The sequence below is a fragment of the Canis aureus genome, chromosome 22 (genome assembly GCF_053574225.1).
Source record: "Canis aureus isolate CA01 chromosome 22, VMU_Caureus_v.1.0, whole genome shotgun sequence".
NCBI classification, from domain to species: Eukaryota; Metazoa; Chordata; class Mammalia; order Carnivora; family Canidae; genus Canis; species Canis aureus.
In genome coordinates, this window is record NC_135632.1 from 47,180,123 (window position 1) to 47,207,094 (window position 26,972).

Consider the following 26,972-nt stretch of genomic DNA (forward strand, 5'->3'; position numbering starts at 1 on the left):
AAGACTCATAACATTGTGAAGCTCACATTAACCTTTGTGCTTGCTGAGTCCAACCCTTTCATTTTATAGCTGGAGCAACTGAGCCCCAGCAGTATGAACTGGATGGGTCATACTATCAGTGGTGGTGCCGAGCAAGCTAAACTCTGTGAGGTCGGCTGAGGTCTTGTGTAACCCAGAGGAATTCTGGCATGAATTTCAAATCGTTTTCTCAATTCTGGCACCATTTCTAGTATCCATATGTCTGTGCATACATAGAAGCTGAGGCAGAGAAACTCGTGAGAATTGCCAAGGTCTTAGAATCCTGAAAACAGTTGCTATGTCCTGTTGCCATGACAACCCACTCAGGAAAGTACCTAGGTGCCAGACTTAGATGTTTTTTTTTTTTTCTTTTTGGGTCCCAGAGGAGTACCAGAGTGAGTTCATAACTCTTTTATTGCTACCTGGAGAGAAGCCTTTCCCACTCAGTGTGGCATTCAATGGCAGATCAACACTCTTGGAATGGTAACTGATGTGACTGTGGCTGGATTTATCTTGTGTAGAGACAAAGGTCACTAATGATTATTGTGTTATGAAAAATAAGGAGCTTGTATAAGCTAATATGTCTGTGAAAACTTGTGATTTCTTTAGCCCCAACTTCCTCCGCATTTATGAGTCTCCCTGCTTTATTTCCCCCCTCCTTGTTTTCCACCAGAGCATCTGCTCCTTTCTGCAGAGGAAACATTTGTACTGTTCAAATGGTTGGACTATGAGTCACAGATTAAGCATAAGGGACTTTTCTGAATGATGCCGAGCAAGGCCATAATTAAAAGAGAGGAAGAAGTTCTGGTGAGTGGGAGCAAAGTTGGGGTGTTGAGAGCTATGCAGAGTGCCAGCTTCTCCCTGGGTGCCACACTTTCCTTCTGGCAGGAAAGCATCATCTACTTTTAGGATGTACAAGATATTATACATCCTCTGGAAATTCTCAGATGCTACCAGACTGTCCACCTGGATGTTGGAATAAGATAATGATTGCCAACACTCCCATTGTGTTTCCTATATGTCAGACACTATTTTAAGCACTCTTACATTTTAATGCATTAAGTCTTCACAATAACTCAATAAGGTAGGTACTAGAGAGGTAATGTCTCAGGATGGTAACTATGTGACTTGGCTGGTTTTATTTCCTCTAGAGATTAAGGTCTCTGATGATTGTTGTGACATGAAAAATGAGAGGCTTGTGTAAGCAAAAAAGCCTAAGGACACTCAGCAGAATAAGTGGCGATTCCAGGATTCAAATTCAGGCAAAGTGTGCCCTCATCCACCATATCATGTCACCTCTGCTGGTTCATCCAGTTGGTGTTAGATGGAAATCATATGCCTACATCACCATATGTTCAGTAGACCACCACTTTCATGTTCTTTGCTCTTCTCCAAAACTCCTTTGGCCACCATCTTCTTCATCTCTATCCCCCCATATTCTACATTATGCCCTAGTTAAAGTATGAATTCTTTCCTCAACTGGACAGTCCAACAGCCATGTATCATATCCTCCTGTCTCTCGTGTTGGTTTTGTTCAGTCCATTCCCCACATTATAGACAAAGAGATACTTTGGAAATATATCTCAGATATGTTGCCACATCCTTTCTTAGATCTCAAACCTTTGACAGACTATCCTTGTGTCTTATGCATACTTTTGCTATAATTGGGTTCTTCTCTATTTTATTTGTCTATTTGTTTGGGGTTAACTGTGATCTAATCCAAGGCAGAATTTTTGTTCTTTATCCTTTTTTCTCCACTTCCTAAAATACTTCCTGACCTCTGATAAACATAGAAGAAGCCAAGGGAGGTTGATTTAATGGCTATTGAATTAAAACAGCTAGTTAGGCCTTGGTCTCCATGTTAGGAAGCTATCATGATACACTCCTGGTTGTATTTTAAGCCTCATTATGGCATTAATATTTTAAAATATTACATTTATCTCAACAGAGCAACTAAAGAACATGAATCTGACAGCTGCAATTAGTATACTACTCTGAAGACAAAATTTTCTCAATCATAAAAAAAGTGGCTTTCAGTCTCAATCCAGGAATCACTCTCAGAAGCATGTTTTTGTTTTTGTAAATTAATACCTGCCTTTTCCTTAGGTACCAGAAACTGTGCTCATTCTGCTCAGCTAACATTGCTCTAATTGCTTTTAATGTACATGATCCATTAATGTCATATGTCATAATACACCTCATTAGAGATCATTGTTTCCTGGTCTCAGTCATCATCAACCACATTTTTGGGCACATTGTATTGAGAGCCAGATATTAGGCCATTATTAGATGGTTCAGTGAGGAACAAACAGGAAATGCTCTCAGTTTCTTAAAGAGAATTTCCTCATTTCACTTGGTGCACCTTCTTCTTTGCAGCCATCTGTCTACCATTTTGGGTCTTCCTTCTCCCTCAATTACCACATTCAGTGGCAGATCAACAGCTTACATGGCTGTTGAACACTCATCCTCCTCATCTTCACTGCAACTGCTTTTACCTGGCCTGGCCTCCTTAGTGGGAACTGCAGTTTCCTCTTAACTCTTGCCCCTCCTTCCTGTCTTATCCATTCACAATACCTTTAGAGTGTTCCCTATAAAGAGCAAAGCCTACTATGTCATTTCCTCATTTAAATCCCTTTTTAAACTTGCCGTGATCCAAGAACTGTACCCTAGCATTCAAGGCCTCCTATTGTTTGGCTAACAATTAAAGATTATTTACTGGGTGTTGGGAACTAAAAAAGTACAGCACTTTAGATATATTGACTCATTAATCCTTACAACACTTCTATGAGGGAAATGCTATTTGATCACTCCCTAACTCTCAAGTTTCAAATTTTTCCCACTGTGTGATTTGATGTACCTTGTAAGATTTTGTTCATATTCCTTCCTCTTTCCATTTGCTTCCCATCTTACTTCTCAACTGGTTATTCATCCTTTAAAACTCATTATGGGTCTATTATTTTCTTCCTAAAGTTCTGTTCTTCCCTCTCTCCCTAAGGCAAGCAAGAAGTCATGTCTGTGCTTCTACAACACCTTACGTAAAATCTGAACATGATATTCACTCTGCTGAACTTTCATTGCCTATGGACATGTAATTATCTGAGTCTCTAAAGGACAGGGGTTTTATTCTGTATCTGTATCTGGCTTTGTATCCCACCTCTTCCCAGTGGAGGTCCAATGAATACTTTTAAAGAGAATGGGTACTTTGAATGAGTATTCATGAAAAAGAATATTTACCACTAGTGTAAGAAGGATGTTGGCAGGGGCAAGAAAGAGAAGTAGGTAGAGATTAAAGTAGAAAAAACAGGTCTAAATCATGTAAAAGATTTGAAATAACAGGGTAGTAGATAAAAGAGTGAAGGAAAAGAAAAATTACTGCAGTGGCTAGTTTCCTGTGGTGTATTTGTAAGATGTTATTAAGGGATGAGAATAGGATAGGTTTTACCAAGCTATAGAGAAAATATTTGGGAGAATGGTAGTGCTATTGAAGAGTGCAGTAAAATATCTTAAATATTAGCCATAGAAGAATTAGTGTTATTATAGGCAATGGAGAGCTACTTATGTTCCTAAGCTGGCAATTAAGAAAGATTATTTAAGCAGCTGTTAGGCAGAGGAGATCAAATAAGATTCTATAGCAAACTACAAAAATTAATTATGGAATATTTAAGTGATAGAGTACTATATAGCAGTGAAAAAGAATGAACTAGAAGTACATATGTCACCACAGATGAATCTCTGAAGCATAATGCCAAGAATAAAAACAGTATGATAACACATGAAATGTAAAACATGAAAAATATCAGTTACTGCTTAAAGAAATAAATATAAACAAAAATGTATAGCTTTACTTTGAAGTCATGCATGGGAAAGATAAAAAATGAATTTAGTAAGTCGGTTGTTATTTGTGGAAAAAAAGACTGATCACAGAAGAGTGCATAAGGGGCTTCAACATTTTCTAATATTGTGTTTCTCATTCTGAGTGGTAGGTATATGGATATTAGATATTTCTTCTCAGTATACTTTATATTGCAGAAATATTTTATAATAAAAGTACTAATGAATAATCAGAAAACAATGGAAACATATCTTAATGTATTTCAATATACTTTGTTGCAAATGCAACTGCAGGTGGAAAACGTAAAGAAAGATCCAAGGAATTAATTAGTATAAGAAAAAAAAAAGTTAAGATCTTTGATGAAACATTCCAAGGGAATGAAAGTAAAGAGTGAAGACAGTAGAATAACTTAGGCAAGTGATATCCTAGTGAGAGAGTTCCACATTTCTAACAGAGTTATGACAGATAAAAAGAGATTGAGAAATAGCAAGGAATGTAAAACTGTAGAAAGAAGGAGAAATGAAGAAAACCAGAGGAAGCTGGGTACAATCTGAGCCTGGGTGATAGCTACAAACACATGAGCAGGGAGTTCATTGAGGGATAGTGCCTTGAAGAAGAAACTAAAGAGCTTGGAACAATGCATCGTTAGTGAGCCTGCCAGGAAGGAGAGTCAGCAAAGGAAAAGTGTGTTTATTTGCTGGCAAAGGCTCCAGAGACAAGTCAGCTCTTTATTGAGTTCGAACATAAGGAGAAGTACCCAAGAATGTAAGCCTTTCATCACATTTGTTTCATCTGTCACTTTATTTACTTTCTCTTGAGAATTGAAATGGAGAGAGATCTGAGTGAATTTGAAATTTGGTATTTTATAATGTTAAGTCCAAAGCTTCTAAATAGTTTTGAAAAATCATCAGGTCTGTTAGAGATTTATTTAGAACACTTTTAAAAAATGTGCCCGACTCTTAAGTTTTAAGTCCCTCTTCCATATTTTACACATTGTCACCTTCATTTGACTTTCAATAAGAAAAAGATTATGATCACCACTAATATTTGCTGGGAGATTTCTGTAAAACAATACACAATGCCAAACCTTGTGCATAGGTGACCCCATCTAACCTTCACAGCTTTATAAGCAAACAATTATCTAATTGGCAGCTATTTATTGAGCATGTATTATGTGCAGACACTGCTCTGGGTGCTGAACATACTGCAGTGAACAAAATAGATCCATATTCCTGCCCACATGGAGCTTACATTCTTGTGGAAGGAAAGAGATCATGATATAAATTGGCATAATATAGCATATAGTTATTTTTGTATTGACAGAGGTAATGAGAGAAAGGGCACGGTGTTCAACTTCCAGTAAGATGGTCAGAGAAGGCCTCACTAAGAAAACAGTCTTATTAGAACTTGAGTATAAGGAGTCAACAGTAAGGATAATGTGGGGAGCAAAGTTGGGGCCCTGAGAATAGCAATAACTAAAGCTCTCACAGTTCTAGCACATGGTGGTTGATTGTCTAGAGAGGGAATTGTACTCTCAGGGTGAGCAAAGCAGTAAGAAACAGGGTGGAATAGAAGAGAAAGTGAAGGAAGAGAGCAAGCAGGAAGGTGAGAAGGATCCCAGAGACACTTGAAGCCCCTCTAAGTGAGATGAGAAGGCCTTGGCAGGTTCTGAGCAGATGATTGTGATGTGAGTTCTGTTTTAGCAGAATAAGTATAGGAAACAAGGGCAGAAGGAGTGGTGTTCAGGGAGAGAGCAGGTACAACTTCAGGGTGACTTAGACCAGGGTGGGGGCAGTGGAAGTTGGAAGAAGTGACATGTTTCTGGCAGAGCACTCTTTGATGTGATATAAATATGAAATTGCTTGCTAATCCATGTGTGATTTTAAGGCTAGCATACTTGTAAGGTCTATGTGATGGGACCTTTTATTTTTCTCTCTCTCTTTCTTTTTCCTCCATTTTTTTTTTTAACAGTTGGGAAACCATCACTGTCCTACATGCTATGGCTACACTGCATGCCATGACTTTCATTTTTTGTCTATAGATGGTTGCATACTAAATTATTTTCTATGCTTTTGTTGTTCATTAGACAACAATGAAATTAATTCCATTGCCTCCTTTACATTGGCATTTTCATGATGTCAAATCAATGCCTCATTTTATTAAAAACTTAACCACAGAATCTCATTCTGTAGAACTATCCTCTGATTGTGAGTTATTATTGTGAGAAGAAGTGTATCTACATTACTGGTAATTTAAAACAGATGTAGGCCTGAGATGACTTTGGACAAGTTGACATTAAAACACACCCTCCTGATGTCAGTCAGGTTTGCTTACCAACACATTAATAGCTAAATGCTGTTACTATGAATACTTACTTGGTATCAAAATAATTGTAAATATCAAGCAAATGCAATCACTAAAGTAACACAATGACTCCTATAAATAAACCGGCCAGACAGATGATCCAGGATATAACTTTGTATCTTTTTAAATTCCTTTCCATCAAAAATTATGAAAATAAATAATAATAATTAGCTCAGATAATGATTAATAACTTACTGACTTATAATTTTAAAAATAGGATATTATTTCTTTAACTCTCAGAAAGAATTTGATATGTTAATCACACACTACTACACTAATACCAGGTAACAAATTACTTCTAAACTCAGTCGCTTGTAATAGCAATCATTCATTTGCATGGATCTCAGCAGTTGTAGGTCTGTCTGCTCAAGCTCCGGGAGACGTTAGCAGGGAGGTTCTGCTTCAGGTTGCAAGCTTGTGAATAAGCTGGGAGACACTGCTTCATGTCTTTATTCCCCTTGAACCAGTGAGCTGGCCCAGATGCTTTCTTCTCAGAGAAATGGCAAGGATGAGGTGGAGCATGGCCAACGAGAAAAGTTCATTTCAAGCAGAGGTGTGCTGCAGCTGGTTGTACTTATTTATAAGAGTTGATTGTTACGTTTTCAGCCTTTTGTAGGCTGATTGTTAAAAACAGCCATTATTAAGACTTAAATTATATACAGTTAAATACATTGAAAACAGACAAATATTCAAAACTCACCATTTCTGCTGATTTTTTTTTTAATATTCTCTTATTATCTAGAAACTTGAGGTCATTTAGGTCTATTGTATCTGTATGGTAGGGGCCAAAGGGCAGGCTGACTCCAAATGTGCCACTTTGGCAAGCTGATTATTTTAAATACAAATTACTTAAGAGACAGCCTGTGCAGGAAGGACACTAAGACCCTCTGTCCCTCTGACAGCAGGAAATAAATCTCCATGTGAAAGATGTCGTCCATGTACCAAGAGGTAAAGAGACATCCTCATCACCAAATATGGAAATTTAGAGCTGAGAAGTGTATATATAAACAACCCTGTTTCTTTTTATTAATTTATTACCTCAGTCCAAATAAGGCTCAGAATTTCTTACTAATTGAAGCTCACCTAAGTTAAGTTGTCTTTGTTCTGTCAATTTCTCAGATTGTTTATCTCTTTGTCTAAAAAGTATAAAAACTGCCTGCCTTGGTCATTTCTTTAGGTCTCCATTTCATTATTGGGACTCAGTGCACATGTAATAAATCTTTAGGTTTTTCTCCCCTTAATCTGTCTCATGTCAATTTAATTCTAGTCCAACTGGAAGACCTTGAAGCGTAGAGGAAGGATGTTTCCGTCCCTTCATTGGACATCCTATAAAATGGTATTGTTACTACATATTTCTTCCCAGTTTCACATTCACCAGTGTCTCATGGGTAGCTTGAAACTGGCTATGGTGGGAGTATTTATATCATAGAAATCATTAACTGCACCAAATCAGAAACTTTTTCCTTAAGTTGTTTAATAGTTGGTTCTGCCCTTAAGCTGTTAAATAAGCAGAGTCAGTTAAGCATTTTCAAGCAGCATTCAGAGCCTTTGCTTGCATCAGATCTGCAAATATCCCATTGTCCAAAATCAAGCAGTGGGAAACGCGCTCTACCTTTAGTGAAAGAGACAGCAAAATGACATGGCAAAGGTGCATACAGATGGGAGGATGACTTGTTGAAGGTAATAGTTCAATTCTAGCACATTTGGGAAAAGGTATAATAGGCATGTAAACAGGCCATCAGTGTGTCCGTGTATGTGTGAATGAGTGAGTGTGTATAACTTTGATATTCCTCAAAAGTGATTCTTCCTCATTATTTTTAACATTTCTCAAAGGAAAATAAATATTTTAAAGTGATAATCTGAATTACAAAATAGATTTTTATTTATTTGCACTTATAAAATGCTCTTTAATTATAATAGTACACAAACCTAAATACGCTGGCAAGAGTTTCTCGTTCATGATTCCTGAGCTCTATAAGCATACTTCGTAGTAAAATTTTATTCCATTCTAAATCTATCATATTCCACCCCAACCATGATTCTTTCCAGACATGGGAAAGCTGATGTAGCCTATGAGAAAAAGCCTCCAAACTCAACTGTAGAATGTTAATAGTCTTACTTTCCTTACATGGAGATTTATCTGTTAATTGGAAATAGCATTCCCAGCTGCACTGAGAATGTTTTCTGAACAAAGGGAGGAGGACATCTTAAAGATTGCAGTGGAAGTCAAGGCAAACCATAATTTACATTTCAGAATATGAATGCTCCCGGGAAGCCTTCTTCCCCGGCTGCCTAGAACTTTGATTGACATTTCAATAGGACTCTACCAAATTGGAGGTTGGTCCCAGGAAACCCATCCTCATGGTTACCAATGACTGTAATTCCAGGAGTCTGATCTGAAAAAAATAATGTCTAAGAGAACAGGACATTTAAAAAGTCAAGACGACTGTGAAAGCCAATGAGAACCAACCCGAGGAGGAGAGCCAGGACATGAGTACTGAGGATATGTAGACGATTCATTCTGGAGATGACATGTATTGCTAATTTAAGTTAATCTTGCTTGTGTGGTTGCCAATAAAATGGCAAAAAGCAAATATATTTCACTTATCCCCACCCCCAACTCATCTTCCCCAGAGAGGATTATCTACCATAATCTCTTTTTAAACTTAAAGCATTATAAAAATTGTAGTTTTGGGGATATAAAATTGCTAGAATTTTTTTAATAAAAATTCTTTTTTACTTCCTTCTTTTCTTTGGTCTTTAATCATTTTTATGAAGATAAAGTAATCTATGTTTTTATAAATACGAATAAAAATAGGAACATACAAGAATATGCCTGCTGACATGGAGAAATCTAGTTTGCAAGGTGAGAAAAATAAATCTAATAGTGTTCCCCCAAAGGTTACCAATAAATTATCAACATATTAATTTATTAAAGAGTCTATTTTGACCTCAGTGATTTAAAGTGTGAAATTAATCATAAAGATCATTTTCAGTTAGTTATTCATGGGTCTTTCTCCATGGAGTCTGGCATTTACCTATCTATTCGCATGCTAATATTACAGTGGACTAATTATTGTTTCTTTAGAGTATTTTTTCTGCATGCTGACAAAGATCTCATAATTTCATAAACATTGTCTTGACTTTTCTTGCACTTTTTTTTTCTAGTGGAGCAGATAAATTTTAAAATATCCTTTCCAAGAGTCTTTAAAAATTCTTTTGGGACTTCAATCATGATGAATTTGGAAGGGATTGACATCTTTATAATTTCACATTTTACCATCCCATAATGTGTATGTCATATTTCATTTCAATCTTATTTTATGCTTATTTAAAGCTTCATTGTTGTTTTCTCTTTGAGAGCTAAATCAAATTTTGGAGTTTTCCTTAATCTTAGGCTAAAATCTAGCTTTCCAAATGAGCATTTTTAAAAATCACCAATTGTATTCTTGCCATCAATTGAAATGACATATTCCTACACTTCCCACAAACATTTCACTTTGCTATTGTAGGGAGTTACATTACAGATGAGATTCTTACTCAGAATTTTTGCTAAAATTATTAGGAAAGAGAAATTCACTTTTACTTGCAATTGCTATACTAGTAGGATGCAGATCTGGAAATGCTTGATATTGTTTTTGCCAACAAGCATAAAATCAACACTTGAAAAAGACCACATAGAAGCCCAGGCTGAAGAGACAAAATGTGAGGACATCCCTTGAAGAACTTGGACTCATTCATGTCTCAACTAAATCCACTCAATGGACACTTGCATATGGTGAATCCTAATTGATTAAGCTTCTGTCATTTACATACATACAGTGTTTTGTGTTCAATTTTTGGATTTTGTAAAATTATTATTATAAAGATAAATCCTATTTTGCAGAAAGATGGAAACAAACATACACTTTCCATCTCATTCTCCAGGGATAGTTTACATTAAAACTAATGCAGTTTGCCTGTTATATTTTCTCTGACTACTTCTGACTACATTTTGTGTAACCAGGGACAATAATTTAAACTTTCAGTGGAAAGATACTTGGGAGCTCTATTTTTTGTGTCTGTATGTTCATTTCTGTGTCATGGTCAGGAGAATAGCATTTATGATTACTGCTTTTTGTAACTTGTGAAGATTTCTTTGCAGCCTAATATCACATCATATCACATGTGATGTGGGAAGTATAGGCAAAAGAAAAATTAAATTTTCTTACTACTTACAGCCCATTCACAAGTTCTTGAAACAAGCAGAGTGATCTTCCTCTATGAACTCAGCTGCCTGGATGTTAATACATTGCTAAAGGCAAAAGATATCTTAGCCCAACCTCTAGGATCCTGTAAGTCTACTTTCACATGTAAAAATTCCTTTGGAAACTTCCTTTTATCTCTACCCCCTAAGATGCATGTTGGCAATCATCCCCCAAGCATATGACCTACCACTATACATCTGAAGGGTCTTATGACTACGGTTTTATTAGACAGCAATAAATGACATTTCCCCAACAATAGCCAGTCTTTCATGGCCCTGGAAATCTTTATTTTTTTTTAAGATTTTATTTATTCATGAGAGATACAGAGAGAGAGGTAGAGACATACACAGAGGGAGAAACAGGCTCCATGCAAGGAACCTGACATGGGACTCAATCCTGGGACTCCGAGATCACACCCTGAGCCAAAGGCAGATGCTCAACTGCTGAGCCACCCAGGCATCCTGGTCCTGGAGATCTTGCTTCTAAAATTCCTTAGAGACTTATGCTGCCCTTGACCCCCTCCCAACTTGAAGGTCTATAATGGGCCAAGCCTGACGACCTCAGTGCAGCTCTTTCTACAATCCCTGTCCTCGTGTTTTAATAAAACCACCTTTTTGCACCAAAGACATCTCAAGAATTCCTTCTTGGCCATGGGTTCTGAACCTCACATCTTTCTTACATCAACATGTACTTGATATCATAAATACATTTGGTAAGAATTAGCATTCTATATTTACTGGACTCAAAGATTCTTTCCTTCCTTCATCTTTCTTTTATTCTTACTGCATCTATGAAATAAGACTTGTTCATTTTTAGTGTTCAAATTTCCTCTCCCTTTAGGTTTTTTCTTTATTTTCTGATCTGCCAACTTCTGAGAGAGGGACATGAAATTGCTCTATTATTATCATAGATTTTGCTTTATTGATATAAAAGATATGTTGCAGAGGCCCTAAATATTGGAGGGAAATGATTTCTCTTCAAATCCTTTATCCTGCTTGCCTCATGTCAATTTTGGCTAATGTTAATATTGCTTCACTTTTTTTCTGTTCAGCATTTCCTTGGTATAACCTGTATGTGTGTGTATGTTGTGTTGGGTTATGAAATCACGCATGAATAAAATACCCATTTAACATGCAAGATAGAACAATGAGTTTCAATATAACAGTATGAAAATTTTCATTGATATGGTTTCAGATTCTACATTTTAACTAACATTTACAAAACGAGCACTTGAGAAGAGTGGCGTGTTTCAAAGAAGAATATCCATATTTACCTGAAAAGGCTCTGAAAATCACCCTCCCTTTCCCAACTGTATATATGTGAGGCCAATTTTTTTTTCACTTACTTTAACTAAAACAAAAGGCCACAAAACATTTCATGCAGAGGCAGTATGAGAAACCAGTTGTCTTCTTTCAGTTGGAAATTAGAGATATTTGTAAAAGGAAAAACTGTGTTTTCTTCTCAGTAAATTCATTTCGCCTTGGGGAAATATAGTTATTTTTTAATGTGTCATTTCTGTTACAATTTAACAGGTTTATTCATGTTATTTTAAGATAATAAGTAAATATTTTCAATTATTTTTAGTTTTAATTCTGAAGCCATGAAATAGCTATAACCCACATGAACAAGAGAAGTGGAGGCCACTTGGTGAGTTCTTCACAAGTTGGTCACATCCTATTCCTAGTCTCTGTCATCTATAGACTGGAAGTACCAATGGGGCTACTGTCTTCTTTTACTGCCACTTTTTATGGAAGTCCTCTTCTTAGTATGTTTTGGGATGTTATTTCCTCAATCATGTGGGTCCCATTAAAGTTTCATTACCAAGATAATTTTCAGCAACTTTGGTAGGCCTTATGGGATACAGTACAAGGAGCAGAGAATGTTCCACATCCTGTATTTGATCCTAAGCCACTATTTTAAAATATACAAGTATAAAACATACTAGTGATTTTGGAGAGATAATGATGAAGGGGATATTTTCTTTTGGTTGACCATTACTCAAATCAGAGTGGGGATTCAGCTAATATGCACCAGCTTATCCACACTAGCGGTGTTTAGTCAGCACCTATTTTGATCAACTCCTGCCCATGCCATGCCTGTTATTAAATAGTATGAATATCATATTTAGCTGCAGTGCTTGCAAGGTATGAAAAGAACAATCTGACAGTCTGGAAAAAAATGATAAAGAAATAACACTCTGGAAGCCCTTGTTTTTATTTTATTTTATCTTTTTTTTTTTTTTTTAAATTGGTAAAGTTGCCAACATCTTCTCTGCCTTTTTGCTACAGGAACCTACCAAGGGATCGGAGGAAGATGTGCGTATGCATTGAATGGAAAGTGATATGTAGGGTAGACATCCCCAACCAAACATCTTGTTTCTTATGCTGCTGCTGCTGAGCCTTACTTTCTACCCAGTAGAACCACAAAAAGTGGTCTCATGATTTTTGTTTTCTTCTAGTTATCTATTCTGATGTAGCCTAATGCCTATATGGCCCCAAACTTTAAGCAAGCCATTCCCACATAAATCTGCTTGTCTTTACCTACTGGGGTGAGAGGCAAATACCAGAAAGGATTAAATATCTTGCTCAGCATATCACTCTCTTGTGTTTCCTCTTTGATTTTATTCTTAATGTATCATGAATGCTATTTTTTGAAGATGGTCAGGGTCTGCTGCCCATGCTCTCATACATCTGCAGCAGACTGCCTGGAGCTAACTCTGAGTACATCTCCAGGGAGTCAGAAATAAAAAGAATTAAAAAAATAAATGGGAGTTCATGTTTTGGAATCCTAGGCAACCAAAGGGAAAATTCTGGAAATATCATTTTGTCTTGAAGAATGAAAGCTTGAGATCTTTGGGACACTGGAGGTGGTTAAAAGGAACTTCAAATTGCAGGCTTGGAGATTTCCTCAAAATGCCTCCTCCACAGCTGTCCTCCTAATGCACCTTTCAGAGGCTCAGCTGTGTTCTGTAATGGTTTTTAAAAGGTTACGTTCCTGTGTAAGGATTTTACCCCTTTTTTCTGTAAGCAACTATTATTGAAAGTATAACAAAGTAGGCCTTTGAAGTGGGGAAAAATCAAACACTGAAGACATACAAAGAGCGATTTCAAATTTGGAAGATGAATACCTCCTTTAGGACTTCATTTTGGGGGGCCAGTCATGTCTAGTAATTTCTGATGGCAGTTTGATGGCACTTTGTGCTGGGCATTGAAAATAGGAAACTTGCAGATAAGACAATACCACCAATATGCTGATTTTGGAGCTGTAGTAACTGCTTCCAATTGTAGTTAAACTAATCTCCATCAACAGTGGTTCTCAGAGTGTCCCTGGTTTAGCAGCATCCGCGTCACCTGGGAACCCACTGGAAATGTTCATTCTTAGGATCTATCCCACTTCTACTCAATCAGAAAGTCTGGAGGTGTATCTCATGACCAATTTTAACAAACTCCTGTGTGGGATTCTGTGACACATTACAGTTTAGGAAGCACCATCTTGGAATATGTCCCCAGGAAGAATGTCCTCAAAGGTCACAGCTGTCCTACTCTCCCCTTCGATGTTTCTATATCTTCTTTACACATTTCTTTACAATTAAACAATGTCTATGTACAACTGCAAAGAACTGGCAGAAATTTCCAAAGTACCAGAAACTGGGAGGGGCAAAGTTGCCTTTTGACAAATAACCTGGGCCCTTGATCTCCTCACGGGAGAGACATGAGGGCTCCTAGCATCTCCCTGGTGCTGCCCCTCTAGCATCTCATACCTGCTCCGGCTGCATCCTTGTTTGGTGGCCAGTTCGATTTCCCCTGTTCCACTGATTTTCTCACGTATGTGGATCTTTTGGTTTGTGCTCTACCCTGCTTGCTTCCCCCACTTTGCTGTCAATCCTTCCACCATCTCTCTGGATGGAAAGAAGCTGAGCTGCAGGGGCACTGTTATGAGAGCAACCTTTCCCAGGAAGGGTAATTAACCCTCTTCTTTCAGCTCCCGATCCATTTTTATTTAAATTTTGCATCTACCGGGTAGCCCAGGTGGCTCAGCGGTTTAGTGCCGCCTTCGGCCCAGGGTGTGATCCTGGAGACTCGGGATCGAGTCCCACGTCAGGCTCCCTGCATGGAGCCTGCTTCTCCCTCTGCCTGTGTCTCTGCCTCTCTCTCTCTCTGTGTCTGTCATGAATAAATAAATAAAGTCTTCTTTAAAAAAGATTTAAAAAAAATTAGCATCTACCTTTTGATGTCTCTAATGCAATTGCCATTTCAGGAATGAAGAAACCCCGGCTGACAGAAGCTCAAAATTACTCCCAAGCAACACAATTCTCAAATGCTTCATCTGGGAGCCAAAACTGTTTTCACCTGCCTGCCTGCCAATCCCTCGTTGCCCGTTCCTCACTGCTCTACCTTCTATGTAGCAGCCTCTGGTGTTGTCTGTGACACCTGTACTATACTTCTGGTTTGTGGGGACACATATTTGAGCCTTGAAATTTACAGGTGTTACTGAGTTAGCTTAGCTCTACTTATAAATGAAACAAAGCCAAATGCTTTTGTTTCCGATACCGATCACCAGGAAAACTGCAAGACAGTTCTTAATCACTTAGCATTTCTTTCCTCTTCTTTCATAGTCCCTCTGTGTTACTTTTTCATCTTCACTTTAAAAACACCCTTGCCCCTTAGGACTGCTTTTGAGATACCACCTCACACCAGTGAGAATGGGGAAAATTAACAAGGCAGGATACAACAAATGTTGGAGAGGATGCGGAGAAAAGGGAACCCTCATACACTGTTGGTGGGAATGTGAACTGGTGCAGCCACTCTGGAAAACTGTGTGGAGGCTCCTCAAAGAGTTAAAAATAGACCTGCCCTACGACCCAGCAATTGCACTGTTGGGGATTTACCCCAAAGATTCAGATGCAATGAAACGCCGGGACACCTGCACCCCGATGTTTATAGCAGCAATGGCCACGATAGCCAAACTGTGGAAGGAGCCTCCGTGTCCAACGAAAGATGAATGGATAAAGAAGATGTGGTCTATGTATACAATGGAATATTACTCAGCTATTAGAAATGACAAATACCCACCATTTGCTTCAACGTGGATGGAACTGGAGGGTATTATGCTGAGTGAAGTAAGCCAGTCGGAGAAGGACAAACATTATATGTTCTCATTCATTTGGGGAATATAAAGAATAGTGAAAGGGAATATAAGGGAAGGGAGAAGAAATGTGTGGGAAATATCAGAAAGGGAGACAGAACATAAAGACTCCTAACTCTAGGAAACGAACTAGGGGTGGTAGAAGGGGAGGAGGGCGGGGGGTGGGAGTGAATGGGTGACGGGCACTGGGTGTTATTCTGTATGTTAGTAAATTGAACACCAATAAAAAATAAATTAAAAAAAATAAAAATAAATAAATAAATAAAGGAGTAGGTATAAAAAAAATAAATAAATAAAAACACCCTTGCGAAATGCTATTGAAGATGAAGGGAGGAGAGAAAGATGGGGCTTATCTTGGCGTGCTTTGCAGGTCAAATGTAAAACAAAGGAGGAGCATGGAACATAGGAAAGGGGAGAAAACATTTGTATCTGTGTTGCTGTTGTGTTACTTTAAAATGTGAGTAGGACAAAAAGTAGTGAATATTTTTAAGTTGAAAATGAGGGTGCAAAAGAGGAATATTTTTGGTTATCTTTATCTCTCCTGCACCAGCAGCCCAGGGAAATAGGCTTCAAGCTGCAGCAGGAAGGATGGGAGCATGATTAAGTCAGGAAAGGAGGGCCTGGGGTTGCTGTCTGCACTGCTGCAGGACCAGTCCCTAGGACTTAAACACTAATCTTCCTCTCGGCTCGGCTCTTTAATTGCGTTGCTGCCTGTGGGCTTCTCCTGGATGTAGACCTTTCCCGGGATGGCTTCTATAGTTACTTGCAGAATAAGGATCTCACGGCCAATACCAACCTCAATTCAAATTATTTAGGTTCTATTCATTTTGATCAATGTGATGTGGGGCATATAAAACCATATCTGAGATTCTTACTTTGTTACCTAAGAGTGATTTAATGCCTTGATATGATCAAACTTCCTCATTGTGGGACATATTTGTGGGACTCAATATCAAAGAAGATGAGAAATACCTTGTTCAAAAATTATTGAAAATGTCCAGACAATTACAGCAAAGCATTAAAGCAAGTATAGGGCCTTTTTTAGTGCAGAGCCCTGTGGGTCTGCACAGGTCATATGCCAGGCAAGACTGCTCTGTACCCCATATCCCCTAGATGATCATCCATGAATCCCTGGGGGAGGGTATGGCTCAAGAAGACCCAGATTAAGCAAACATAACTTGATGTGCTACCCTCTGCCAAGGGCCCAGCAGGCTTCGCACAGAGCTGCTGTGACTAGGTTAAGCAATGGTTTGAAACACGTGCTCCGTTATGGATATATTGAAATAGATCTAAAATCTCTCAGCTCCATTTTCTCCCCCAATTTGAACCCTCAAAATGAAATGAGATAACAAATGTAGACTGCATGGCCCATCTAGAAATGAATGAATACATCCCCGATTTGGTCCTGGAATGCCCTGCCTGAAAATCGTAAGGTGGCTTGTTATGGTGCAGTCCCTCAAGTTCCACAGCAGAGCTGCTGAATCAAAAGCTCTATGGCTGCAACACGGGAACCTGCATTTTTAACATGTATCCCAAGAGATTCTTATGCTACCAAAACTTTCAAATACTATATAAACTCCATACCCACCAACCCCCTCCCAATTTCAAAGATAATCTTAGTACATAATTCCTGTTTGGCTGAAGCCTAGCTATTACCAAAAATATGTGAATCTCAGGAATGACAACTTTTATTTCCTATAGCAATGTCAATTATTGCAATAACTCTAACGACACAAGCAATGGCTCACAAGCATTTTCTATGTGTCAAGTGCTTATTAGGATTTCATTTAATCCCATAATGACTTCTGAGGTGGGTATTGCCTTTCTTTGTTATAGGAAAGGAAATTGATACTCAGAGATTTTAAAGGATTTGCAGCTAGCAAGAGGAAGTGCTGTGATAAAAGTCTCTCTTTGAGGGCCCAACATCCACAGTGTTCCAATACACTAGGCTACCTTTCTAAGTAGAAAAACAACAACAACAACAACTATGAAAGCAGGTAAATTATATCCATAAATTTATTTTCATTTTTTTGTTATGTAGGTGCTCTGGCTTTCCTTGCAGTAAATTTGGAGTTTGGAGAAAGAATCCTCTGAAGAGCTAAAGCATCTCTTGCCCGGGAAGAGGTAATCAAAGGAAGAGCATTATTGAACTGCACTGTTTTCTCCTGTCTGAAGCTAACCCCAGCATGCCTAGTAGGAAAACTGTAAGACTACTTTTTTTACTTAATAAATCTGGCTAAAAATATCCCAAAGATGACAAATGCAAGAGACAAAGGGATTCATTTTTAAAATTCTGAATGGAGGTATGAGAAATAAAGCTGCATGAGGCAGCTAAGAAGTAAAATACCAAAAGAACTTTTGTATTATATCAATTTCTCTCTTTACAGAATGAGCCATAGAAATGAATGAGCTATTTTTTTTTACTTGTTTTGTTTAAGTTTTTATTTCAATTCTAGTTAACATACACTGTTAGTTTCAGGTGTACGATATAGTGATTCAGCACTTTCATAGAGCACCCACTGCTCATCACTACAAGTGCCACACCTTAATCCCCATTCCTTATTTACCCCATCCCCCCCACCTGCCTCCAGTCTGGTAACCATCAGTTTGTTCTCTGTGGTTAAGAGTGTTTCTTGGTTTGCCTCTTATTCTTTTTTCCCCTTTGTTTGTTTTGTTTCCTAAATTCCACATATGAGTGAAATCATATGATATATGTCTTTCTCTGACTTATTTTGCTTAGTATAATACACTCTAGCTCCATCCACATCATTGCCAATGGCAAGATTTTATTCTTTTTATGGATGAATAATATGTTCCATGATACATATCATGGAAATATATATATCTATATATATTTAGATATCTATATATATAGATATCTATATATATAGACATCTATATATCTATATCTATATCTATATCTATCTATATCTATATAATCACCTCTTCTTTATCCATTCTCAACTGATAGACATGCAGGCAGCTTCCATACCTTAGCTATGAAGATAATGCTGCTATAAACATAGGGGTGCACGTATCCCTTTGATTAGTGCTTTTGTATTTTGGGGGGTAAATACCCAACAGTATGATTGCTGGATCACAAGGTAGCTCTATTTTCAACTTTTTGAGAAACCTCCATGTTGTTGTCCAGACTGGCTGCACCAGTTTGCATTCCCACCAACAGTGGACAAGGGTTCCTTTTTCTCCACATCCTCATCAACAACTGTTGTTTCTTGTGTTGTTGATTTTAGCCATTCTGACAGGTGTGAGGTGATATCTCATTGTAGTTTTGATTTGCATTTCCCGGATGGTAAGTGATGATGAACATCTTTTCATGTGTCTGTTGGCCATCTGGATGTCTTCTTTGGAGAAATGTCTGTTCATGTCTTCTGCTCATTTTTTAATTGGATTATTTGTTTTTTGGGTATTGGGTTTTATAAATTATATATTTTGGATACTAACCCTTTATCAAACTTGTCATTTGCAAATATCTTCTCCCATTCTGTAGGTTGACTTAGTTTTATTGCTTCCTCTGCTGTGCAGAAGCTTTTTATTTTGATGTAGTCCCAATAGCTTATTTTTACTTTAAATGAGCTAATTTTTAATCTTTCCTTTTTGTATACCTGTAGAGAGAGAAAGGAAAAAAGAGACTATGTACTGCTTGGTCATCTTTTTATTTTAGCTTTCCTTCCTTACTCTTTATTGTATGCCACAAGGCAAGACAGAAATCTGGAAATTTGAAATTAATATCATGTATCAAACTCCAAAGTTCTAATATCCTCCTGCTTAATCAATCTGGGTTAGTAAGAATTGCTTAGCCTATCTATTCATATGCCTCATGATTATCACACCTCAAAAAATTTGATAGACATTAGCGAAGAAATAATATACATAGTAAGATTTAAAACATAAACACCTATGTTTAAAGTCAATACCTGGGCAGCCCAGGTGGCTCAGCGGTTTTGCATCGCCTTCAGCCCAGGGCGTGATCCTGGAGACCCGGGATTAAGTCCCAGGTCGGGCTCCCTGCATGGAGCCTGCTTCTCTCTCTGCCTGTGTCTCTGCCTCTCTCTCTCTCTGTGTCTCTCATGAATTAATAAATAATAAAATCTTAAAAAAATAAATACCTATTCTTATTTAGCATAAATTGATAAATTGGAGTTAAATAACTGGCCAAAATAAATTTATTATGAGCTTTTTTAAAGATTTTATTTGAGAGAAAGAAAATATGCACAGGTGAGAGAGTGCCCAGGAGCAATGGGAGGGGGAAAGGGAGGAAGTGGGGGAGGGGAAAAGGAGAAGGAAAGAAGGAAGGAAGTAAGGGAAGAAGGGGGGAGGGGAAGCAGACTCCCAGCTGAGCAAGGAGCCGGATGAGGGGCTCCATTCCAGGACCAGGAATCATCACCTGACCCAAAGGCAGGCTTAACCAACTAAGCCACACAGATGCCCTAAACCTTTTAAATTAATTTAGGAAGCTTATGAGTACTGTTCTCTCTGTGTCTTCAAATTGAATTTTTCCTTCTGCCACAAGACTGTATGATCAGTGGTGTGCCAGTAAATGTTCAACAACCAGCTCTTCAGAGGCAGAAAAAAATATTTGTAACATTTGCTGATTTTCATGCTGTAAAAAATCCCATAAGGCTAACAGCTCAAAATTTTTACCATGAATATATACAAAATTTTGTGATGATTTGTCTTTATTGAGGTGATGATATTTTTTTCTCTTTTGTATATATAGTAAATTGCATTAATTGACTTTAAATATTAAAGCAATCTTGGATTCCTGGGATAAGTTTGACCTGACCTTGATGCATTTTCTTGTTTATATATTGTTGAAATTGATTTGCACATATTTGTCAAGGGTTTTTATATCTGTGATCAAAAGGGATAATGATCTATAGCTTTCTACTCCTCTAATACATTTTTCTGAATTTAGTATCAAAGTGATGCTGGTCTTTTGAGCTAAAAAGTGTTTCCTTTTCCACTAATTTCCAAATGAGTCGGTGTAGGGTTGGTATTCTTTCTACAAATGTTTGATTTAATTTACCTGTGAAGTAATCTGTGCTTAGGTTTCTTCAGGGAAATTTAGCTACGTATTTATTTTACTAGATTTCATAGATATAGAGTAACTCAGATATTTTATTTTTGTATCAGTTTTGGTAATTTGTGTCTTTCAAAAAATTTACCTGTTTCATCTAAATTGTAGGACTGCTTGGCATAAGATTTTTTCAAATATTCTCATATTACCCACATAATTCTCACGGGAATTGAAGAGCACTCCATTTTTATTCCTGATATTGTTAATAAGTATATTTTTGCTGGTTATACAACTTTAGACTATTGTGTTTTTACTTTCAATATTTTTTTGATGTCAATTCATTGACTCTAGTTTCCAGTGTTTCTGATGGAAAGTCAGCTGATGTTTTTAATTATACCATGTACTTAAGCTGTTTTAAATTCAAAAAATTTTTAATTTTAAATAAGTCTTCTTATTGTAGACTATAATATTATATAGAAAGAGCACTAGAATCAACAATGAGCTATTATGACTAATAATAGATTTCAGTAACTTTTCCAGATATATGATCAGACTAAAAGAAAAACAACAACAACAACAACAACAAAAACCCAAAGATCAAAACAAAAACAAAAACTTGATCTAAACCTCACACCTTCCACAAAAATTAACTCAGGGTAAGTCATGGCCTTAAAACGTAAATTATAAAAGTCCTAGAGAAGAATATAGGAAAAAATATCCAAGCCCTAGAACAAGGCAAAGAGTTTTTAGAGTTGACACCAAAAGCATGATCCATTAAAAAAAAAACTGATAAATTATACCTCATCAATATTTAAAACCTTTGTGCTGTGAATGACCCTGTGAAAAGGATGCAAAGACAAATAGCACACTAGGAGGAAATACCTGAGTCACATACCTGGCCGGGATCTAATATCCAGAATGTATTAAATTCTCCAAACCCAACATTAAGAAGACAAACAATCTAATTAGAAAATGGGCAAAAGACCATAAACAATTGTTTCACCAAAGAAGATATACAGATGCCAAATAAACTAGTGAGAAGATATCAAACATCATTAGTCATTAAAAAAATTAAAGTTAAAACTGCAGTGAGATATCGCAGTACATCAATGGCTAAAATTAAAAAAAATAGTGATAATAAAAGCTGGCAAGGATGTGGAGAAATTGCATCACTCATAGGTTGCAGGAGAGACTGTAGTCATGCTGAACACTAGCTGGGCAATTATTTTCAAGACTAAAAATGGATTTACTATAAGACCCAACAGTTGTACTCCTGTGCATTTATTCCATAAAAATGAAATCTTATTTTCATACAGGACCTTGTACACAAATGTTTATAGCACTTTAATTTATAAGAGCCCCAGACTGGAAATTATCCAAAAGTAAAAACAAACAAACAAAAACTGTAAATAAAATATTTGGTTATTTTTCAGAATTTCATTTTATCTTTAGTTTTCAGTGGTTTAATTATGATGCTCAAGGTGGAATTTTCTTCTAATATATTTTGGTTGGGGTTCACTGAATTTCTTGCATATGTGGGACAATGTTTTGCACCAGTTTTGGAAAATCTTAGCAATTGGCTTCTCAAAAATATCATCTTCTTCATTCTCTCTCTTTCCAATATTCTGGCAATTCAATTAATCATATATTAAACCATTTGAAATAGTTCTCTATTGTTCTATTTTACTTCTTCATTCTTTTCCCAAGCTGTCTTCAGTTTGGGAAGTATATAGTGGACCTTTTTTTTTTTTTTTTTTAGTTTCACTAATCATATTTATTTGCTTCTATTTTGCACATCCAAAAAATTCTTAACATCAGATATTAAATTCTAGAATTTCTACACATTTATCTACCTATCATCTATTTATTTATTTGTAATTAATAGACTTTATTTTTTGGGGAAGTTTTAGATTTACATGAAACTGAGAGATTAAATAGGTTTTGGGTCTTGTTTTTGTTTTTGTTTTTTTAAGAAAATGGGGGAGAGAGAATGGAAGGGGAGAGGAAGGGAGAGAATCGTAAGCAGGCTCCATGCCCAATGCAGAGCCCAATGTGGGGTCCGTCCCACAATCCTGAGATCATGACCTGAGCTGAAATCAAGAGTCAAATGCTTAACTGACTGAACCACACAGGCACACCTGTAAATAGGGTTTTTATATGCCCTATAAGCCTACTCCCAGTTTCCTTCTTATTAATATTTGTGTGGTCATTTGTTACAATTGATGAATGAATATTTGTACATTATTAACTAAAAATATATAGTTTATATCAGAGTTCACTCCTTGTGTTATATATTCTATAGACTAAGAAATGTAAAATGATCTGCATCAATCATTATAGCACATAAAACAGTTTCATTGCACTAAAAACTCCCTGTGTTCACTTATTTATCCTTCTCTTCTTCCCCCAGAAATCCTGGCAACCACTGATCTTTTTATGTCCCTATAGTCTATCTTTTTCCAAAATGTCATAAATCTGGAATAATATGGTATGGAGACTTGCAGACTGGCTTCTTTTCACTTAGCAATGTGCCTTTGAACTTACTCTATGTCTTTTTGTGGATTGATAGATCATTTTTTTATTGCTAAATAATATCTCATTGTATGGCTATACTACAGTTTACTTATCCATTCACTTATTTTACTGAAAATCATCTTGATTTCTTCCAATATCAATCAGTTATCAATAAAACTGCTAATCTAAAAATGAAACGGATAAACAAAGAAAGTAGAATCAGACCTATAAAAACAAAGAACAAACTGATGGATCCCAGAGGAAAGAGATCTGGGGGATGGGCAAAGTGGGTGAAGGGGAGTAGGAGATAGGGACTTCCAGTTATGGAATGAATAAGTCATGAGAATAAAAGGTACAGCGTAGGGAACACAGTCAATGATACTGTAATAGAGTTGCATGGTAACAGACTGTAGCTAGCTACACTTGTGGTAAGCACAACATAACATATAGAGAAGATGAATCACTTATATACAAACTAATATAACATTGTGTGTCAACTTTACTGAAAAAATTAAGATAAATAAATAAATGAATCTATAAATATTCATTTGCAGGTTATTGTGTGAATGTAGGTTTTCAGCTAATTTGGTTAAATACCAAAGAGCATGATTGCTGGGTCCTGTGGTAAAGGTATGCTAAGTTAGAAATGTCTAAACAGACTTCCAAAGAGCTATACCATTTTGCATCCCCACTTTCAATCAAACTTTCTGTTGTTCCACATCTTTGCTAGCATTTGGTGTTGTCATTGTTTTGGATTTTGGCCATTTTAATAGGTGTATAATGATACCTCCTTGTTCTTTTAATTTGCAATCCCCTGATAACAGAGGATATGAAGCATTTTTTATACGGTTGTTTTCTATCTTATTTCTTATTTATCTTGTATTTCATATCTTACTCTGTGATGTGTCTGTTAAGGTCTTTGTTCCATTTATTTAATCTGGTTGTTTGTTTTCTTATTGTTGAGTTTTAAAAGTGTGTGCATATTTTAGATACCAATCCTTTTTCAGGTATGTGCTCTGCAAATATTTTCTCTAGTCAGGGGCTTGTTTTTTTATTGTCTTAACCAAATCTTTTGAAGAACAGATATTTTTCATTTTAATGAAGCCTAATTTATTAATTTTGCTGTTGTGTCTAAGACATTATTGTCAAAATTGAGGTCATCTGGATTCTGTCATATATTATTTCCCAGGAGTTTTATAGTTTACATTTGGCATTTAGGTCTATGATTCTACTTGAGGTAACTTTCATGAAAAGTATAAGGTCTGTATCTAGATATCTAGATTAATTTTTTTTGCACATGGATGTACAGCTGTTCCCAAATCATTTATTTAAAAAACTATCCTTTCTCCATTGAATTGCCTTTGTTCTATTTACAAAAATTGATTGATTACATTTGACTCATTTCTGGGCTCTCTGTTTTGAACTGTTCATCTATTCTTCCTCATATATTTATATGTATGGTATGTAATATACATATATATACATATGTAATACATATTTCTAAATATTGACTTTTCTGTTTCATTTTTCTTTGCTGAAATTCTCCATCATCTAACACATTTTTGTCCATTTTTTCCAATAATTTCTTTACCAGATTTATAATACTGATTTTCAACACACTGTTTTAAAATTTTAATGTCAGAATATGTGTGGGTCTGCTTGTACTGTATATATTTACCTTTGCTTATGTGTCATATTTTCAAATCTTTTATGCTTTTCCATACATTTTTGTTGTATTCTGGACATTTGGTTTAAGTACAAACAATAAAGACTGGAGTAAAATTTTTCACCGAAAGGGCCATACAAATTCTATGGTCAGGAAGATAAGGAGAAAGAATGTTCTCTTTGATTTTTTTCAGGTATTGAACTGTGTTTGAGTTGTGTATAGCTTTAATTAGTTTCAATTCACATTTGGTTTTTAAAATCTTCATTGTGCATATATCTTGCTTTCTTTTAAATTTTAGGACTCTTCCTCTTGAAGATTTTTGGGATATAAATACTTCATGGCTATGAGAGATTTCCTTCTTGTAGCACACGCCCACCTCTCTGCCACCTCTCCTGCAATGCCAGGTAGTCGGCCAGAATAGCAGGCAAGCAGGGAGGATGAGATCTATATTTGGGGAGCTTCCAGATTCCTTTTATTGTACATGGCCATTACAACTCTGAAGCTTTTTTCTTATCCTAGCAATGTCCTGGGAAACACGACCCATAATCACAGTGCTTTAAGCACTTAAATATATATTGACTCATATAATATTAATGACAACATTGTATGAGATATACTATTTAATTCTCACTTAGGAAATGAGAAAACTGAGGCAAAGAGATGTTTAAAAAAAAAGCCAACCTTGCCCAAGGTCACATAGCTAGTAAGTGGTTCACATGAAATTCAAGTTCTGCAATCGGTGGAATGAGCTTGCTTTCAGAACTACCCCTAGAAAATTGCTTTCTGTGGCCTGGGCACTACAGTTATCAGTAAGAGGTATTTTATACATATCTCAATCTATCTTTATTTCTTTGAGACCTCCAGGTATAGTTGTTTCTTTTCTAGACAACTGTTTGAATAAAGAAGTTCGTGCCATTTCTGTGCCTTTTCAGATTATACCATGAATCATACACTATACCGTTCCACTAGCTCAATTGATTGGCTTACACTTTCTCCTGATCATCATCTGTGCATCATGTGTGCCTGCTTCCTGATTCTACCTGGCTTTGACTCCTCTTGTCTTAGCCTTGTGCTTGTGCTTTGGGCAGATGGGGCATCTGGCTGTTCATTATCCCATGATCCATCTCACAAAGCCTTCATCCCTCGGGGCTGCTAGTCAATGGAATGCTCTTTCCTTGGCCCTGGGATCCCACATAAGCTTGGTCTCTTCAAGGTTTTGGTTAGGAGGAATTTTGATGAAAACAGGAATATAGCAGTAATAGCTTAGATATATTACTTATTAGACATTCAAGTGTGAATCACATGCTAATAAATATTATTCTGAGTGGAGAGCCAACTATACTACATTATTAAATTTTATATTTTGTGTTTTCACACAAAACTATTCAACTATAAATGGAGCTAAACCTAAATTCAAAAAACCCAGAGGTTAGATAATGTAGATAATAATATTTCATATCTCAGGCTTTGGGCAAGATTGAGGATGAAATAATTCATGTTGAAGTAATATTCCAAGTGTTACCTCACACCAAGCAAAGAGCCACTGTTCGCACAAGAAGTGGATATTCCACCAACACTCACATGTATGAGTGTGAAGGACCATCACTGGCATTTAGAGAACAAATATTCACAGTCAGAGCTCTCATTTTCATGACAAAGATCAGAAAGAAAATGGAAAATATCACACTATCAGTTATTTTTCCCAAAGTACAAGAATGTGTCTCTAATGCCTTCTGTTCTTAGGAGCACATTTTCTTTAAGATGAAAAATGACAACTCAACATGATTGTTCTCTCCACAGAGCTGAAAACAAAGTCCACAGAGAAACATACTAATTTTCTAGCCAATGAGTATTTTGGTGCTTAAATAATCTAAATACTATGAGCAACTGCTTTAGTTGTAGAGAAAATACATTGAGAAATGAAGTAGCCATCCCAGCTAATGACAACTGCAGCCCACCCTCATTCCTGCATTTAGTGAAGGCCTGTCAGGCTGTCTTTTCTTTTGAAGTTCCACAGAGAGTCACATTAAGGGGGTGAATGCTTCCATTTCAGGTTCCATTTAGGCCACCCTATTAACTTTCTGTTAAAAGCTTTTTCTTTTTCTTTTTTTTTCCTTTTCCCCCCCACATTTGAACATTTTCTTGTAA

General features: G+C 36.6%; 1 protein-coding gene across 40 annotated transcripts in view; it reads left to right on the plus strand.

Annotated features, from left to right (window-relative positions):
• The first annotated feature begins 336 nt into the window (after positions 1–336).
• The window catches only part of LOC144294164 (uncharacterized), a 165,034-nt gene continuing 138,398 nt past the window's right edge, over positions 337–26,972 (plus strand). For 9 of the 40 annotated variants that reach the window (XR_013361555.1, XR_013361556.1, XR_013361557.1 and 6 more), the window contains exons 1-2: positions 337–501; positions 17,648–17,810. Coding sequence is in view for 7 of the 40 variants with exons in the window: in XM_077865913.1 (XP_077722039.1) it covers positions 17,793–17,810 (18 nt within the window). In the remaining 33 variants the exon portion in view is untranslated. Of the gene's footprint in view, positions 548–691; positions 826–7,481; positions 7,551–17,647; positions 17,811–21,284; positions 21,301–26,972 lie in introns of those variants that run through there. The other 31 variants (XR_013361583.1, XR_013361573.1, XR_013361559.1 and 28 more) reach the window with 14 other exon arrangements.